The sequence below is a fragment of the Lactuca virosa genome, chromosome 6, assembly GCF_052849685.1.
Source record: "Lactuca virosa cultivar CGN04683 chromosome 6, Lactuca_virosa_CGN04683_v6, whole genome shotgun sequence".
NCBI classification, from domain to species: domain Eukaryota; kingdom Viridiplantae; phylum Streptophyta; class Magnoliopsida; order Asterales; family Asteraceae; genus Lactuca; species Lactuca virosa.
The window spans coordinates 44527655-44548117 of record NC_136431.1 but is presented as its reverse complement, the minus strand read 5'-3'; the positions used below and the strand labels follow the sequence as shown (position 1 = coordinate 44548117).

The following is a 20463-nucleotide window of genomic DNA, read 5'->3' as shown; positions in this document are numbered from 1 at the left end:
TGGTTTTGATGTGAGACTGAGCACACAAACAAGGTTTGATAATAAGATTATAAATAAGAAACATGTTATATGTAATCGTGGTGGCAAACAGAAAAGAAATCTTTTGACACATTAGGTACAAGTGGTGTTAGGAGGAAAAGAAATTCAAATTCAAGAGTTATTGGTTGTCAAGCAAAGATTATATTTGAATCTATGTATGGAACTCCAGATTATAAAGTTTTTCAATTTGATGAACTTCACAACCATCAACATTAGAAAAGAAGTGATCTAAAAAAAGCGAAACAAATGTTATATTCATAAAAAGAGTTTATAGTGTGTGCTTCCACATCTAAAAAAGGCCTAACTATGGCTCATAAGTTGAGGGAAACTATGAGAGGAGGGTATGAGTTTGTAAAGCTCAAAGTAGTTGACAATAAAAATTTAAGGATAGATATCAACAGGGTTACAAGTTATAAAGATGCGCAGTTGATAGTAAACACAATGAATGACCTTCGAGCTCACTATCCAAATTACTCATTTGAGTTTAATTGTGAAGATGATGTTTTGTACTCTATGCTTTGGGGTGATGAAATGCAAAAGGCATATTATGTTGAATTTGGTGATGTTATCTTATTTGATGCGACTTTCCGAACCAACAAGTAAGTTATTCTATCTAGTTTTTTATAGCTTATTCATATATGAATATTTTAACTTTATGTTTAATGTTCAGTTTTGAATATTGAAATTATTTTAATATATTTATATTTTCATGTTTTATTATTATTGTTATTATTATTATTATTATTATTATTATTATTATTATTATTATTATTATTATATACTGTAACTCTATTCATACATGAATATTTTTATATTCACTTATGAATACATCAAAATTTGACTTTAATGAACATTTTTTTTGTGTTACAGGTAACGAATGGTTTTTGTTCCATTTACTGTCATTGATCATCATAAAAAACCAGTTACTATTGGGAGCGGGGTCGCTAAGCGATGAAAGCATTGACTCCTACTCTTGGTTGCTTAAAGCGTTTCTTAAAAATCATTGGAAAGAATCAACACAAGTTTTAACGGATCAAGATGCGGCAATAAAACAAGCTATTGAGAATGTGTTTCCTAATTCAAAACATTGATTATGTATGTGGCATACAATGAGGAAGTTGAAAAACAATGTATTATTTTAATATATTTCAAATATGTTATATAATAATTAGTTATTAATAATTAGTTATTCATTGATGAATATAGTAATTTTTCAAATACTAGTATATTCATTTGTGAATATTTATTATTATTTTAGTTATTAATATTTATTCATTTATGAATAAAAATAGAAGTTTATTTTATTTTTGTTTTAATACAGATATCAGATTATTTATTTACGAACACAGACTTTAAAAAAAGATTCTCGAAGCTTGTTTGGGACATGAATATGAAACATGATGCCTTTGAGGTGAAGTGGGGTTTACTTATGAAGGAATTTAATCTTGAAGACACGAGATGGTTTAAAGACATGTTTACAAAACTTGATTCATGGACACCTGGATATTTTAACGATATTCCAATGTATGGGTTGATAAAGACTACGTCGAGGTCAAACAATATGTATTCATTCTTTAATACCTACTCAGAAAGTAGGAATTTACTTTTGAATTTCATGATGAATTACGACACCGTCATGCAAAAGCAAATGAATACTCAACGAGAGCTTGATAAGACAACAAACAAAGCATCATATAAAATGTTGACACGTCGAGAAATAGAACTATAAGCATCAAAACTTTATACAAGTATATTATTTTTTGAGGTGCAAAAGGAAATATATAAAGCAAAGTTTTTCTATACATACTCCTTTGTTGGTATTGAAGATGGGTGGGAAGTTTACAATGTGCAACACAACAACAGCAAAAACGAATTTAAAAATGAATTCAAGGCAATTTAATAGTTTTTTATGACTAATGTGATGTTTATATATATAAATATGAGAATATTCATATATGAATATTCTGATCATCTTAAAACTAGAACAAGTTATGTATAAATTTAATTTCTTATATGAATATTTATAATATGAATATTTATATATGATTATTCATATATGAATATGAATTATTATATATGACTGGAATGTAATATTCATATATGAATATGAGTATTTATATATGATTTTAAATGTGTAAATTTTGTGTAAATTCTTTTTTTATTTTTTTATTATGTTTTTCTATCAGGATGGAATAAAAGTTGAAGAGAAAGAAATAGGTTGCAATTGTGAACATTTCAACCGTATGAATGTTTTATGTAGACATGCTTTCACAATAATGATGAGATGTGGTGTTAAAGAAATTCCAGAATGGTACATTATGAAAAGATAGATAAAGGATGTGATATCAAGAAGTTATCGTTTTAGTTCTCATCAATCCGATTCAGGGGATCGTGAGAATGTGAAGCTAGTCAATGATTCGTATTATAGTTTTGGATCACATTTAGATATTGTAAGAGATGACAAAAACAAATTAGTTTCGTTTGTTGAGAAAAAAGCAGATGTTGTTGAAGGAATTTTCGAATGATTGTACTTCTAGTGGATTGAAAAGCAAGACGGATGGTGAAGTCGTATGCAAGCTTATGAGTGTTTCTATTCCTATTCTAGAAGAGATTAATATTCATGTTCCGCAAGTTGAAAGCAATAAAGGTTCTGGAATGAATTCCATGTGTAGGTGAAACAACATATGTTAATTCTAAAAAAGAACATTGAATGTGTCCAAAATGTAGAGAACGAGTTCCTCACAATTTACGTATATGTCCAGTAAGAATTATAGTTGCTCAATCAACAAAAGACATATAGGCTTTTTGTTTTTTTATGTAAATATATATATATATATATATATATATATATATATATATATATATATATATAGGTAGTAATCGTAAATAATAACATTCATGTACGGATAATACAATATTCTTATGTCATTATGGATTTATCAGAAACTACCACTTAAGGCATTTATATTTATATGGAAAATTCATATGTGAAATAAATGTTAATTATAAATGAATATATCAAATTTGTTTTTTACTAACTTAATCATAAATGAATATATCATATTTGTATTCATTTATGATTAAAGATGTTATTATTTACATATTAAACGTAAATGGATATATTATATTGGTATTCATTTATGAATAAACATAAATAAAATTGAAAACTATCATAAATATATACATTATAAATGAATACAAATATGATGTATTAATGATATTTGATTATTAATTGAATAAGTAATATTATATGTGAACTTTGTTAAATTTACATATTATTCATATCTTAATCATAAATGAATACATCATATTTGTATTCATTTATGATTGAAGACCTTATTATTTACATATTAATCGTAAATGAATATATATCATATTGGTATTCATTTATGATATAAACAGAAATAAAGTTGAAAACTATCAGAAAAAATCACACTTGTTTATAAAACATTATCATAAACTTTTAAAATATTTGAATATCAAAAACTAACAAAAATAATCAAACATGTTTCTATTACAAAATCATTCAACACAAAATAATAAAACATGTTCACAAGCATTTCATACACTATTTAAACGATGTTCTAAAACACTTAACAAACCATTTTAAACTTGTTCACAAACTTGTTTCACAAAACCATCTTACATGTTCTCCAAAAGCTTTCAACTTCATCACAAACTGTTCTCCCATGCCATCACACTTCATGACAAACAATCATCAATATTCTTTTAACCTTTTTTGAATTGTTTTCATAGCCTTATATGCATGAGCGATACGCACTGTGAATTCCACATTTTGATATTTTTCAACAAGATCCAACACATTAGCCTTCAACATGTTAATTTCAGAAGTTAACATTCGATGCACATACCTTTACCTCAGTTTTCTAAAGTAGTTTGTTGAATTGTAATTTCTTTATAAAGACCTGGTTTCCACCTTGACATTGGTTGTCCCATATAGGTCTCTATATGTCTCATTGCAAAGACCTCACAATCAACTTTATTTTTAACTGTTCTCCATGGCATTTCAAGTCATTTTGGTATAATAGTTTCTTTTGAAATGACATTGGATCTTGGATGGTTTATTTGTTTAAATTATATCACAAACAAAATTTTCTGGTCATTAAATAAAATAAAAGTTAGATATGTAATAAAGTGATTCTGATACGTTATTGTGAATTGGATACTTACCAAAGGTTTCAATAGTACTCCATATTTTCCTTCATAATCCCCCACAACTGCACTGTTGTCTGGAATTTCAATTTATGGTTTCTTTAAGTTGAAGACAATCACATAAATGTGATCACTTCTAACAACTGGAAAGAATACATATTTTTTATGTATATAATGGTAAGTATTTTTTTGATAAAATATATATAAAAAAGTTAAATTAAATTACCATGTCAATATCTTTTATGTTCAAGATTTTTTTGTACCCATCAGTGCTATCATGAAAGTTCTCCTTGAATTTTTCGTACTTTCTTTCATCATACAATGTTGAAGATACATAAGCATCCTATAACCAAAATAACTTTAAAGGATTAGTAAGTTGTTAATCATAAATGAATACGTCATATTAGTATATTAATCATAAATGAATACTAAAGATATTTATTTTTTATTTTTATATTCAGAAATAAATACATCGTTTTGTTATAATCATATGTGAATTTCTATTGCCTATACATAATTATCTTAAATGATACTAAATAAATTTAATATTCATAAATGAATACATCATACTGCTATATTCATTTACGAATAAAGAAGAAATTAATGTTAGAACACAAACTTACAGAAACTTCAACATTTAAGAAAAGTATGCATGGTGAATTTCCGACATCTCTTCCTAGTTCTTGGTGGCTAAGTAAATTAGCCCAAGTGTCTAAAACTTCTGCAAAAATCTCTGTGTTTCCATGTAGAATTTCCATAAATGCTCTTTGTTTTACCTGACCATATTTTTGTCTGGATAACCACATCTCCACAAATATATAATCATATATGAATAGACCTACAAAATAAAGTTACTTACAATGTATTACCTTGAAAGTTGAACAACCACTCACATACAATACTCTCCTAATGTGTCAACTTAGGTTTTGTGTCTATTATCCTATATTTGTAAGGTGATTTGAAAGGATCAGCAGGCTTTTTCGGTCTTGATTCATCCGGATCATGCTTTGATGGTCCTTCTTCTATAGGAATTGCTACAAAGATTGGATTTGGATTAAGAACATGTTCTTTTGATAATCTTATAACAACCCTCTAATGGCCTTCCTTGATTTGTTTCTTTGTAAGTGGTTTTTTTTGGTGAAAATTCATTAGATTTTTTACTTGAAGTTTGATATGAATCTTGACTGAGACCTAGACTAAAGCTTAGATTAATATTATCCTCATTTTTTGATTTTTTACCTGCTAGAAAACTTACATAATATCTTAATATACTATGAAAAATATAAATTTTAATGTAATATATTAAGTATAATTAATTAGTGAATTGTCTACTCCATCACCTGATTTTTTGTTCTCAACTTCAATCCCTTTTTTATTACTTTCAAAATTCAAAGCATATATGAATATTGAATCATATAAATAATTATATGTTAATTATAATATACTTTGTTTTATATTTTATTCATATATGATTATTGATCATTCCAATCATATATGGATTTTCAAATGCTTTTTCAAATTGTTACCTCCATCATTTCCTTTTGTCTTCTCAACTTTTCCTCCTTTTTTATTTTCATCTTCACACTTCCCCTTGCCTAAAAGATACACATCATATATGGATATTATATCTATATTCAAAATATTGCATTATTATTCGTAAATGAATATAAATATTTTAATATATTCACTTATGAATAAGTAATGCATAACATTACTTATGAAAAAAATAATTCAATCATTTACTTATTCATATATGAAAAGTGTGTTATTCAAAAAAATCAATGTAAGCATTATAATATATTCAGTTATGAATAAGTAATGCATATTTGTTACTTATGAACAAGTAATACTATCTTTTATTTATTTATTAATATATTGTCTTATTTACTTGTGAATAATCAATCTTATTATGTTCACTTATTACCTAATCATCAATTTACATCTGTCATCTGCATTTCCTTTCTCAAATTTTCCCCCTTGTTTATCTCCACCTTCATCTTTATTTGCCTCGGTAGTTTCAACTTGTCCTTGTTTATCTCCACCTCCATCATTTCCTTTTGTCTTCTCAGCTTTTGTCACACCCCCAAACTGAAACGGCGGAAACGTTCGGGGGTGAAGGACGTCATGTACAGTATCACAACAATCGTATAATAGGAATCAAAGCAACCACAACCATCATATTGATAAAGTGAAGTATTTACATCTGTCCGATACATGATTTGTATGACATCAAAAGTCTATAAAAAAATATAAAAGACGTGACTCTGTAAAGCTTTTTCTTCTCAAAACATGTGGGTGTATCTGTCTACCGGTTTCTCTGAGAATACAAGTGGTTTTCAAAGTGTATCAACATTTAAGTTGGTGAGTTCATAAGTATGTATTTGAGATTGAAAGCTTGTCTTCGTTCTTTGAAAATGTTATGGTGTACTTCCAGAAAATCCAATATTTTCTTTAGTAAATTAGATGTAGTCTGATACCTTAAGCCCAAAATGTATGTAGTTACTGTATTCTGAGATAGTGAACTGTACTCTGTAATAGTAAGATGTAATCTGAAATAGTGATTTGTAGTCTTATTAATAAATAAAACTATGTCATAAATTTTTCTTGAAATTATACGTTGTACCAGTATACTCTGTACTAGAAAAGTAGTGTACTTTAGTAGTGTCTGTAGTAGTGTTTGTATGAAAAAATTATTGTATAAGTGTCTGGAATCCAACAGCTGTAGTGTATACTAGTGTACTGTAGTTTCATTACATAAATAAAACCTCTGAAGTAGTGTTAATCCCGTAAACTAATGTTTTAGTTAATACTGTTGTGAGTTTCATATAACCATGGTAAACTGAATAGTGGCTTCTACGACGTTCTTCAGGCGTCGGATTTATGACATTTGTCACCCCAGGCATGTCGGCCTAACTATAGCTAACATCTTAGGTGCGGCCTAACTATATACAAAGTCACACTCTCCCTCCAGGAGACTCTGGTTATACTGTATATGACTTAGACCCGTACCCCGAGGGGTACAATTGAAGTAGTGCCTCACGACCCTGTATTTACTAGTTTACGTATAGTGTAGTAGTGTTCTCTTGTACTTGAAACTGTATGTATTACTTTTTAATAGTGTACTTTATAATGTAAAATAATTATACTCAAATAATTATTTAGTAGTGTATCCTTGAATCAATGTATTAGAGTAGAGTTCCACAAACTATACCAACTATATTTTATATAATTGTTTCCAAATAGTATTCTTGAATTTGTAAAATAGAATAGTGTTTCCCAAACTATACCTATTATAGTTTGAACGTTATGTTCTGTAATGTATTGAAAACCTTTGCAATTTAACTGTATGTAGTAGTTGGAAAACTTGTGATAAGCGCCCCTTTGCTCGACATATTACAAAGGGTCAAAAATATATAAACGTATATTTTTATTAAATGTAGTGATAAATCGGTCTGAATCAATTGCAAAATGATTTTGAAATCGTTTGAATGTTAACACAGGATTCCTTGTGTTAAACTTGTATCCCCCCCCCCTCAAAACATTGTAAAATAGTGAAAATGTAGGGGTATGAACACACATCAAATGTGTGTTCGTGTTTGAATAGCGAGCTGTAGAGACGATCTTCAGGCTAGCGTACGTGCAAATAATCGTTAGCCTAAAAATAATTATATTCGACGTCGTATTTAAATTAATAAGATATTAATTTAAATAAATAATAGATTAAATAGTTAGACCACACTTTAATTATGTAAGGAATATTTACAAAATTATTTGGAACTATTTGAGGTGTTGAAAGACGTTTTCGGTGAGCAAATGGAGTTTGTGTTGGGCTTGGGAGGGTTTTCGGTGTAATAGTGTTTTTGGTGTGTGTTCTTGATGAAACTATGAAGATTTGAAGGAACCTATGAATATTTGAATATGGAATGAATGTTCTTGGTGTTTTCGGTTGAAGTTATGAATATTGGATGAAGATCTTGGTAGAAAACTCTTGAGGATATGAATATTTTGTATGACTTTTGAGAGCAAATTTAGGGGTGTTTTCGGTTGAAGAAATGAGAAATGAGGTATGTTTTCGCTTGAAACTATATATATAAAGGGCGGTTTTCGGTCTTAATGGACCAAAGCTTAGAGTTCTCAGTTGATAAGGAGCCCAAAAGAATAGATTTCGGTCCAAGAAGTAGCCCAAATAGTGAGTTCTCGGTGTAATTTGTGGGACCCTCGCAAGCAGATTTCGGTGCTGACCGAAATCTGTTCTCGGTCCGAGGCTAAGTGGGTCCTTCTCATGTTTTCAGCTAGAAAAAAGAGGGTTTTCGGTTGGGTGGGGGTCCGATGCGATTGTTCTCGACCAAAGGGTTTTAAATCCCAAAATTTTATACATTTAAATATTTAGGAATTCCTATACACTTATTTATTAATTTAACCTTATTAAATTAATAACCCAACAATTTTGACTTTTATTGACCTTGGTTGACTTTTGTTGATTGTAGAATAATGGATTGTTACATTATCCCCCCGTTAGAGGGAATTTCGTCTCGAAATTCTTTCTATAGTGAGTACATCATGGACTAGGGAAAAGGTGCAGGTACTTTTGTTTCATTTGATCTTCTCGCTCCCAAGTGAATTCAGGTTCCCGCTTGGCATTCCAGCGGACCTTAACTATTTGTATGCAACTTTGTTACGTTCGTTTGACTTCCCTATCCATGATTTCTACTGGTTCTTCCACAAAGTTAAGACTCTCGTTTATCTCGATCTCGTCGAGTGGAATCACAAGAGTTTCGTCGGATAGACACTTCTTTATATTTGACACGTGGAAGACAGGGTGTACGTTGTTAAGTTCTTGTGGTAGACGAAGTTTGTAAGCTACCGGGCCGATTCTAGCAAGAATCTCGAATGACCCGATGTACCTTGGATTTAGCTTCCCACGCTTTCCAAAGCGTATCATGCCTTTCCAGGGTGAGATCTTCAACAAAACGCGGTCACCAACCTGGAATTCCAAGGGTTTTCGTCTCTTGTCTGCGTAGTTCTTTTGTCTATCTCTAGATGCTTTCAATCGTTTTCGGATTTGAACAATCTTTTATGTGGTTTCTCGAATGATTTTGGGACCAGTGAGAGTGCTATCAGGGACTTGCCCCTTAGCTAGTTGCGTGTCTCCTACTTCAGCCCAGCACAGAGGGGATCTACACTTGCGGCCATATAGGGCTTCGAATGGGGCAACCTTGATGCTAGAGTGGTAGCTGTTGTTATATGAAAACTCGACAAGTGGCAAATGGGTATCCCATGCTTTACCAAAGTCAATCACACAGGCTCTCAGCAAGTCTTCTAGTGTTTGAATGGTCCTCTCACTCTGCCCGTCGGTTTGTGGATGGTAGGTTGTACTCATGTCCAACCTTGTTCCAAGAGCCTTCTGAAGTGACTACCAAAATCGTGAGGTGAATCTACTGCCTCTATCCGAGATAATAGATATGGGCACACCATGCAGTCGTACTACCTCTCGGATGTAAGTTCTGGTCAGTTTCTCCATCTTGTCTGTTTCTTTGATTGGTAGGAAGTGTGCGGATTTGGTTAACCTGTCGACGATTACCCAAATGGTGTCATGACCACCCGTTTTCTTAGGTAACTTGGTTATGAAATCCATTGTAACCCGCTCCCACTTCCACTCAGGTATCTCTGACTGTTGAAGTAGACGTGAGGGCTTTTGATATTCTACCTTAAATTTGGCGCAAGTTAGGCACTTACCCACATAGGTAGCAATCTCTGCATTCATGTTCGGCCACCAATAAAGTCTCTTGAGATCCAGATACATCTTGTTTGAACCTAGATGAACGGAATATCAAGTTTTGTGGGCTTCATTCATGACAACTTCCCTGTAGCCACCAAACTTCGGTGTCCAGATCCGATTCATGAAGTAACGGACTCCGTCACCCTTGATTTCTAAGTTTTTCTCCATTCCTCTTAAGGCTTCATCTGCCATATTATCCGGCTTCAAGGCTTCTAACTGAGCCTCCTTGATTTGAGTGGACAGATGTGAATGGATTGTAATGGTTAGTGCCTTCACTCTACGACCTGGGTGTTCCTTTCGACAAAGGGCATCTGCTACCACATTGGATTTCCCAGGATGATAGCGAATTTACATTCGTAATCATTGAGTAGTTCTACCCATCGTCGCTACCTAATGTTAAGTTCTTTCTGATCAAAGATGTGTTGACGGATTTTGTGATCGGTTAAGATAGTGCACTTGGTACCATAAAGGTAATGCCTCTAGATTTTTAGTGCAAAAACTACAGCTCCCAACTCAAGATCATGAGTGGTGTAGTTGACTTCGTGTGCCTTAAGCTGTCTCGAGGCATAGGCAATAACCTCTCCTCGCTGCATGAGCACACAGCCTAGCCCCTGATTGGATACATCGCAGTATACTACGAAGTCATCTGTCCCTTATAGGAGAGACAAGATAGGTGCGTTGCACAGGGCTTGCTTTAGTGTTTGGAACGCAGTGTCTTGTTTTTCTCCCCAATTAAACGTTACACCCTTCTGAGTCAGGGCAGTAAGAGGTTTAGCAATTCTGGAGAAGTTTTGTATGAATCGGCGGTAATAGCCAGCATGTCCTAAAAATTGGCGGATCTTTGTTGGCGTTCTGGGTGGTTACTAGTTCTCGATTGCCTTTATTTTGGAGGGGTCCACGTGTTGTTGGGTACAAAGTTATCCATGTATGACTTTGTAAATGGTTTGACTTTTGTAGACCCACTTGCATGTGATAAAGTAGCCTTGTGACATGAGAGATAGATAGATAGATAGATAGATATATAGATAGATAGAGAGAGAGAGAGAGATGTAAACACCTCTATATAAGGTGGGTTCATACCACTTGTAGAGGTGTGCTTGAGAGATGTAGTTCATAGTGATTAGCGAGTGAGGTATTTATGGAGTTCGAGATCTAGTACCTTTTTTGTACTCATTTACCATGATCGAATACACCTTTTAGCACCCAAATCACCATGTTCTTTGTGTGTTCATTAATTCTGCATGCCAAATCAATGCTCATAATTCACATCAATTGGTATCAGAGCGGGTCTTCGAAGATCAACATGATTTTTTGAAGAAACGGTTCTCGGTTTGGCTAAATTCGTCACAATTGAAGCATTTATGGTTGCATCTTGTTTCGTTTTTGCTTCTTGAACATGATTTGAAGTCAAACTCGGTTATGGAATGGTTAGATAAAGAGAATAAAGTTTTGAAAGTCTCAAATCAGATGTTGATGTCGATTTGTGAAGACAATGGGTCAAAGAATGATGGTTTGGAATGAAACTAAAAAAGCGAAGTTTTTTTTTTGATGTCGATGATTTTGGAATGTATAATAGCGAAGAACACTGAATGATTAAGATGTTACTGTTCACGGTTAAATGTTCGATATGCTTCTATTTCGCAAGTGATTTGGAAAAATCGACACTCGATAGTCGAATATTTGGAGGTTGGAGTTAATTTCGAAGATTTTGGAAAAGCGAGTGTGACTTTCGCTGGTTCGCTAGAACGAATGAAGTGGGGAAGAAATCAACTAAGTTTCGAATTGGTCCCTGCAATTTTCGAAAGTGTGATAGTTTTTACCCACATTCGAATGTTGGACAAAATTTCAAAAATTTGGAAGCAAAGGAAATGTTTCGAAATTGGTCTTTCAAATTTCGACATCTTGACACTTTATACACATTTCGAAAATGGAGCAGAAATTTTGAAATCAGTCTTTCATGTTCCGAAAGATTGACACTTTGCACCCACCTTCGAAATAAGGACTAAACTTTCGAAAGTTTGAAGATGTGTGCAGAAGTTTCGAAAATAGTACCTGAAGTTTCGAAAATTTGGCAGCCCATACCCAAATTCGAAAATGGGCTAATTTTCTGAGAAATTGAAGAATAATCATCTCAGGCCCCTGCAGTTAATGCGAATTGACGCTTTCTACCATGTTTCGCAAATGGGGGAGAGTTTCGTATTTTTTGGTTGTTTTGGGTGCACCGGGTCACTGCAGAATTTTGAAATTGACGATTTCTACCCAATTTTGAGAAATTTTGTCAAAGGCGGTCAGTGAACGAAGCTAAAAATTGAAATTTTTTTGATTTTTCGGATTGAAGAAAATGTTTATGCCATATGTTAAGGGGGAGTTTTGGAAAGAAAAATTCTGAATTGATTACTTTCTCATTCCTTTTTGGTTTTATAATCATTTTTCAATTATAAAAAGGGGGAGAGATTTATATGGAAATTCGAAAGTTGAATTTTTAATATTACGCGGACTTGAAGACCGAAGTGACCTCGAGTATTTGAAGTTTATGAAATTATTCGATTGGAAATTCGGAAGTGATTTCGGTTCATGATGGGTTTGGACTTATTAAAGATTTTGGGATGTGCTTTTATGCTCAACTTTAGGGTGATTATTTGGAGATTGAGAAACTCCTAATTATCCGTTGATGCTCGGTTTGTATGGTCTCACATTCTAGAACCCGGATTGAAAAGTCATTGAAGAATTGAAGATTTGAAATTCATCTCTACATGTGTCACGCTTGAGGCTCGGTTCGTGTAGTTTCTTGATTTTGGAATATTTGAAACGGGTCATCCATTCCTAACTTTGAGGGGGAGAATGTTGGGTACAAAGTTATCCATGCATGACTTTGTAAATGGTTTGACTTTTGTAGACCCACTTGCATGTGATAAAGTAGCCTTGTGACATGAGAGATAGATAGATAGATAGATAGATAGATAGATAGCGAGAGAGAGAGAGAGAGAGAGAGAGAGAGAGAGAGAGAGATAGAGAGAGAAAGAGAGAGATGTAAACACCTATATATAAGGTGGGTTCATACCACTTGTAGAGGTGTGCTTGAGATATGTAGTTCATAGTGATTAGTGAGTGAGGTATTTCTTGAAGTATCAATTTCCAAAGGAGGTTACAGATAATGCTGCAGAGTTTCGAAACATTGCTAGAATCCCTGATGCAATGTTAAAACGTGTTGATCCAACCAACTCGGTATTAGTTGTGTATTTGAAGTCTATTAATCCTGATGAAGAAACAGGAAAGTTGTTATCAAAAGAGGATGCTGGTCCTTCTAAGAAATCAAGACGGTTGAAGAAGGATGCAAAGGCCACTCCTGAGAAGCCTGTGCAAGAACTGTAACAAATCGTTATTTCAAACCTATGTAATAATATAGGTCAATATGTATTTCTTTTTATAATAATAAAGAGAAATTTTGGCATAATGTGCATATTTACATAATTGACCCTCAAAAATAAATTATTTAACAATCTCGATTGGGATGAACCAAGTGATAGAGATTGTAACAAGGTTTCCAAAAACATAAAGAACACTAAAATCCGAGTTATAACGAAGAAGTTATGACCAATCGAAAATCCGCGACAAAACCGGCAAAACACTGTTCAGTGTAAAAACTGAATTTTCAATAAAAGGCTTTTTAGCCTTAACAATCTAAATGAAAGTTATAGTTTATGTTAAACCGAGAACTTTCATAAAAAGAACGGAAATATCTGACTTCGTATGAGGAAGTTATGATTTTTCTAAGTTTCAGTATAGCAGTGTACAGCTAAAAACTCGAACTAAAGATCGAGCGATTTTTAGCCGACACAACCTAAACGAGAATTCAAGGTCTCGTCGGTAGAAGTACAACGGTAAAAAGACAGACAAAAACGGACGTCGAATGAAGAAGTTATGAATTTTTAACAGATTCCAGTCCCGGTCTGTTTAAAATAACAATATTAAAAATAAATTCAAAATTAGCCGACGAAGTCTAAATGAAAGTCGTAGAGTATGATTTTACCTACGCGTGCATAGAAAGAACGCCAAAAATGGAGCTCGTATGCGAAAGTTATTATTTTCGCAAGTTTTGGCACAAAAATAAAGAAAAATAGGAAAAACCGGGCAATTTCGCATGCCACGTCACCCTCGCACGTGGCGGCTGCTGATTGGACCGAAGCCATGCGTGGCACCTCCTGATTCGACCAACTCCGCGGTTCAATCCCACTCGGACAGCCTCGCATGAGACACACCGGACCTCACCCTCACACGCTCCTCGGATGCCCCCTTCGCACGTGCTCTTCTCTTACTGGACCGAAGTTTGGTCCAATCTGAGCCTGCCACTGCGAGCCTGCTGTCCGAAGCTTGACTCCGTGGACCTCGCTGCTGATGACACGCGCTTGAGTTGACTCACCTTCGGACTGAGGCCTCAGCCTATAAAAGCCATGCGAGGGCTTCCGAGAAATGTTCACTTTTCACCCCAAATTTCATTCTCTTTCATATTTTCCACTTCCACAAACTCATATACAACCCCTAAAGCCCCGATATCAAGTCTCGAACCCTAAGCAAGCCTCGAAGCCCCAAGATTCCCGAGAATTAACCTTTCCCCTGTCGAAACTCTGCCCGATTTGAGCCGGTTTCTCGACAAATAAACACTTTTTCGTGAAACGAAACTCTGTCCGATTCACCATCTATCAAGTGAGTACATACCCCCGTATTTTCATAATTTCTACTGTTTTAAGGGGGGGAATACAAGCATAACACAAGAACTTTGTGTTATAAAATCATGGTTTCAAATCATGATAAAAGAACATTAAATCATTAAAAATACTCAAAACATTAAACTCTTTTATAAACTTATATCTTTCCCCAAAATTCATATTTGTATATATATATATATATATATATATATATATATATATATATATATATATATATATATATATATATATATATATATATATATATGTGTGTGTGTGTGTGTGTGTAAGTCCCCAAATATGCTTGTGTATCAATCAGATCCAATTGATGGTGCAGAATCTCAATCAATTGGATGATGTCAGATCAAATAGAAGAGAAGGAGAAGAAGAATAATATGAATCTTGAATGATATTATTAGAATTAAGTTCCTTACAATAGATTCACACACACAAAATGCTCTCTTCTTCTCTCTAGTTTCTCTCTTCTCACGTTCATCAAATCCTACTCCTCACCCCTAACACCTATATATATACAAGGGAATATGGGCTTGGTGAACATGGGCCGTGAATGGGTGTACGGTCGTAAATGGGTTTACGGCCGTAAACACCCATTGGGCCGTAAACAGGGTTTACGGCCGTAAACACCCCCTGGCCGTAAACTCATAAAATATTACATAAAAATACATTTTCCTAGAAAAGCAAAGTATAAACCATATTTTTGACCCAACAATCTCCCCCTTGGTTTATAGCTTTCTTTTCTTTTCTTAAATGACCCAACAAGCTCCCCCTAAAAAGTAGCTGGCTTTTCTTGATAATCTTCATTGGGAGCTTGGCTTCAGCTTTTATCTTTGATGACTTCACAGCTTCAAGATGAACTTGATGAATCTTCAATAAATGACTTCATCTTGAGCAGTTGGGCATTTCTTCAGAATTTGACATTTAACTCACATTAGATGAGGAGGCTTCTTGTACTGATTCTTGAAAGACAGCGCTTTCAGTTTGAGAATCTTCAGAGAGAACGTCAGAGAGAACAAATCTTTTGGATCACTTCAGCAGGTTCAAGTTAGCAGCAGACTGATTGAGGAGGCTTCAATGCAATCCGTCACCTAATCTTCAAGTGCAGCTTCACCTTGCTTCTGGGGTTGAAAGATTGAATGTCGAAAGAATAATCTTCATTTCTTGCTCCTTCGAATGAGAATTCTTCGATGCTCACGGATGAAGCCTTGGCTCAGAAATCTTCGACACAAACTCCATGAGTTTCATCTTCACCTGAATTCACTTTTCAAGACAAAACAAAACTAAAAGAAAATTTAGCACACAATATTTTGGGTTTTTATATTTCTGAAAAAAAATAAAACAGAAACAAAAATATTTTTGGATTTTTGATTTTCTTGAACAAGAAATAAAACAAAATATAACACTATTTTTGATTTTGAATTTTTTTTTTTTTTATTAATTCTCCCCCTAAATTTGTGCATAGAGGAAAACTATGAACAAATTTAACAAAAACAAAAATATTTGGGATCAAAGTTGTCAAGCAATCCAATATCGTTTATCAGCACACGCCTGCATGTCTAGATCTGGTCAATCACCGGTATTGTCGTCCACTTAAACACAAAGGATGTTGACAATTTGGACATATTATAGGTGACAAGTCATTGTGATATATATTCCTAAATGGACATTTAGCTGACGAAGACCAAGGATATTGTTGTCCACTTAAATTAAGCAGCAAGATCTACAGACAACCTATTAAATTGTTCAATTTTAGTTGCACTAGAACGTGTTCCCCACTTCCCGATATACCCCGGTAATCAAGAACTTCCAAAGAACTCCTTACTTTAGGTGAGTATTCAATCATTAAGAAAGAAGTCAGATATAGAAGTGCATATGTTGTATCCCAGGTCGGATGTCTTCCAATCACACAGAGGGAACAACATATGACTAACATAGATAGAGGGATTGAGAGGTAGAATGTTGCATATGTTGTGTCCCAGGTCGGATCTTCCGATCACGCAGAGGGGACAGCATATGGCTAACAGATAGAAAGAATTTCATAGATAAGGAGGTGCGTAGAATTAGAGTTGCATATGTTGCAATCCAGGTCGGATATGTTCCAATCACGCAAAGGAAGCAACATATGACTGACAGATAGAAAGAAAGAAAATAATTTCCTACAGACCTACTTTATCAGAACCCCCCAGTTGCCCTATCAATACCGGAATTAAGGACATAAGTCCATACATCAAGGAAATGTTGAGCCACAGTTCTAGATAATTAACTTTTAGTGTATCTCGCAAGTTCCCATGTTTATCTCACTGCTCAATCTACCCGAGCGTCGTATGGTCAGTCCAAATGAAACTATCTAAGTCTATATTGTCTAGTCCTTTCATGGTCAATCAATGTCTAGTCCATTTGAATCCTTTGTGCCTACCAACACATTGAATACAGAGTCTAGACAATTCGGCTTTAGTGCATTACACGAATTGCGTATTGCCCTTTAGCACTAGACTTCATATCACTTCCCAAAACATCTCCTGCAAGCACATTTCATAAATACCATATTTTTGATTTTCTAATGTTTTTGGATTTTTTTTTTTTTAAATTAAAATTTTCTAATTTTTGTTTTGTTTTTATTTCTCCCCCTAAATTTGTGCATAGGAGAGAAACGAAAGTAAATGCTCTGATACCAATTGTAAGTCCCCAAATATGCTTGTGTATCAATCAGATCCAATTCATGGTGCGGAATCCCAATCAATTGGATGATGTCAGATCAAATGGAAGAGAAGGAGAAGAAGAATAATATGAATCTTGAATGATATGATTAGAATTAAGTTCCTTACAATAGATTCACACACACAAAATGCTCTCTTCTTCTCTCTAGTTTCTCTCTTCTCACGTTCATCAAATCCTACTCCTCACCCCTAATACCTATATATATACAAGGGAATATGGGCTTGGTGAACATGATCCGTGAATGGGTTTACGGTCGTAAATGGGTTTACGGTCGTAAACACCCATTGGGTCGTAAACAGGGTTTACGACCGTAAACCTGTTTACGGCCGTAAACACCCCCTGGCCGTAAACTCATAAAATATTACATAAAAATACATTTTCCTAGAAAAGCAAAGTATAAACCATATTTTTGACCCAACAAAATGAGATTTAAAAGACTTAGCAATGATAACTCATTCTGGATCCTTTTCCTTGTTTGGATGTGGGCTTAAAGTACCGGTTATTTGTCCGAGTGTCGTTTAAATTTTACTTGTATATAAAATTATATATGTATATAAATATAATAGTTATTTCATCAGTTTAACTACCTTTGTAACATGCTGAGCAAGGGATTACATGCAAACATGGTTAAATACACATTCAGAAAGTACATACAAATTATAATAGGTATAATTTATACATAGAACAATAATTCATGATACAAGTATACTAGAATACACAGTCTTACAAGAAACTAGGGTTTTGATACAGAACAAATCAAGGTTTACACTTATCAAATACATGTTTGGAATACTAATTCAAGAACATACTGTCAATCATTATTTCAGAATGATTGGATTTTGATTCAAGAACATACTATCAATCATTATTTCAGAATGATTGGGTTTTGATTCAAGAACATACTGTCAATCATTATTTCAGAATGATTGGGTTTTCAAAACTAATATTAATGTAACGTTTATATGCTTTTTATGAGACACTCTATTCAGGTTGTTTAATTCACTTTAGACAACATAGAAAAAGTCCTGACATTATAACCAGAATCTCCAGCCAGGGATCGAAACAAGTGTGTGTAGATCTATATCGGGACTGACAACCCCGCACTCAGGCTGCTAGCTACAGTCAGATGAGTGGCAATTGTTATCACCAGTTTAAATGCCCACAAAGCGTTTATTTCAGGCCATCAGTCATAGTATGGTTATAATAACTCATTAAAAAGATATTAACAATACGTTAGTGTATAAATAACTAAACGAAAGTACACCTTCAAAGTACCAGTTTACATAATACAAAATACAAAGGTTCAATACAGTGTTCAACAACAGCTGGTGGAGCCAGGCACACTCTCAGTTACAAGTTTTCATAAGTAATACAATTGCAAAACATTAATGCACAGAGAACAGTTTTATGGGAATAAAACTACTTTTCATATACAACAGAAAATATAGGATTTTCTGGAACAAGTTACATATACAAGATACATAGACATCCTTTAAACATAAAACACTTATGCACTCACTCAACTTTATGTTGATACTCTCTTTTCAAATTACTTGTATTCTCAGGGAAATAATACACAGGTACTACCCGTGCTTTTGAGAAGATGGAGCTATGTTGAGTCATATCTTCTTTTGTATAACTATATTTTGGTTCAATATACAATGATTGAACACATGTAAATATTTATACCTTTTAAATACAATGGTTGTTTCTACTTTGATTACTATGATGCATGTGTTGTGATACTACAATTGAAGTCCTCCACCCCCGGACGTTTCCGCCGTCTGGTTTGGGGTGTGACAGATTGGTATCAGAGCATTTTTTATAGTGAACTCAGTATATCAATCCATAAAAGATATACAAAGTATAAATACATCGGGGCAAGGAGCTCTGACTACAAGTATACTTTTTAAAGATTTTAAGTATTTTTATAAGAAGTATACTAACACTCATACCTACAAGTACAGTATCACAGTCATAAGAACACACTCATACTTACAATTACAATATCACAATCATAAGAACTTAAAAGTATTTGGATGTTGAACACTATTGTCAAACCTGGGCAGTTATGTAATCATATCTGGAATTAATATAGCCTGATCAACTATATTTATTTGAGATATGACCAACATGTGTTTGGGAGTGATAGTGGTGTTGCGACATGTCTAAAACTTACCATACACCTACAGAAGAACTATAGAACAGAAAACACAGACTAAAATACTACGGAGAGTATTTTACTAACCTTACTTCTAATACAGAACCAATGGCTGCACCCAATTTACCGGGAGACCCCTACAATCCACATAATGCAGGCTGGATCACAGACTCAGACGAAGAACCCTTTGAGGACAGCGAATCAAGTGGTACGGATACAGAGCCACAAGTCTGCAACCCTGGGGAGTGTCCCCTGAGGCAAGAGGAAGCAGAACCCATACCCGAGTGGGGCCACTAACAGAGCTCTTCCAGTTATAGTAAACCGAATAGCCCGACAGTTCGATCAATCAAGGATGTCGATCAACCGAATCCTAGAGGTGAATGCGGCTGCACAGGCTAACACTGCAGATATCCTTCGTCTTGACGAGATGCAAGATGACACCCAGCACCATATTGAAGCCCTTCAAAGGCAACTTAATGCTGCTGAATCAGAGATAAGAGAACTAAGGGAGCATCAAGCTGCCCAAGAAAGGCGCTGGAAAGCGCAAGACGAAGCAGAACCTAGTAACCATCGTAGAAGTCGCCGCAAGTAGTGTTCGCACTACTTCTACTTTCTACTTTCTATATCGAATGTATATACTCCTTTTCACGATATGTACAAAACCGAGTATCAATAAAACAATAAGCACTTTACTTCAACAAGAGTTAGTACAATTCTCATAAACATCTTATTCCAAAGTTTTGGACCACAGAAATGTTCCAGTGTTATTTTTCATGCTTTCACTACGACCTCGGAAATGTTATTTTCGGTAGGTCGGTTTGATGTCGACACTTTCTCAGTGTTGGGGTATATTATAATCCTGCTTTAAG

At 34.0% G+C, this 20463-nt stretch overlaps 1 protein-coding gene across 1 annotated transcript; it reads left to right on the top strand.

Annotated features, from left to right (window-relative positions):
- The first annotated feature begins 345 nt into the window (after positions 1–345).
- LOC145121495 (protein FAR-RED IMPAIRED RESPONSE 1-like) lies at positions 346–2564 on the top strand. The gene is made up of 6 exons (XM_079057232.1): positions 346–598; positions 910–1106; positions 1361–1748; positions 1866–1930; positions 2226–2350; positions 2405–2564. Exons 1-6 carry the CDS (start codon positions 346–348, stop codon positions 2562–2564), a joined length of 1188 nt encoding a protein of 395 aa, XP_078913358.1.
- The last annotated feature ends 17899 nt before the right edge of the window (positions 2565–20463 follow it).

Excerpts from the sequence above, each read along its gene's own strand:
- LOC145121495 (XM_079057232.1), top strand. The coding sequence starts at position 346 with ATGGCTCATAAGTTGAGGGAAACTATGAGAGGAGGGTATGAGTTTGTA. Across the intron at positions 1,107-1,360 it reads TAAAACAAGCTATTGAGAAT|ATATCAGATTATTTATTTAC; the intron begins GTGTTTCCTAAT and ends GTTTTAATACAG. Across the intron at positions 1,931-2,225 it reads AATTTAAAAATGAATTCAAG|GATGGAATAAAAGTTGAAGA; the intron begins GCAATTTAATAG and ends TTTTTCTATCAG.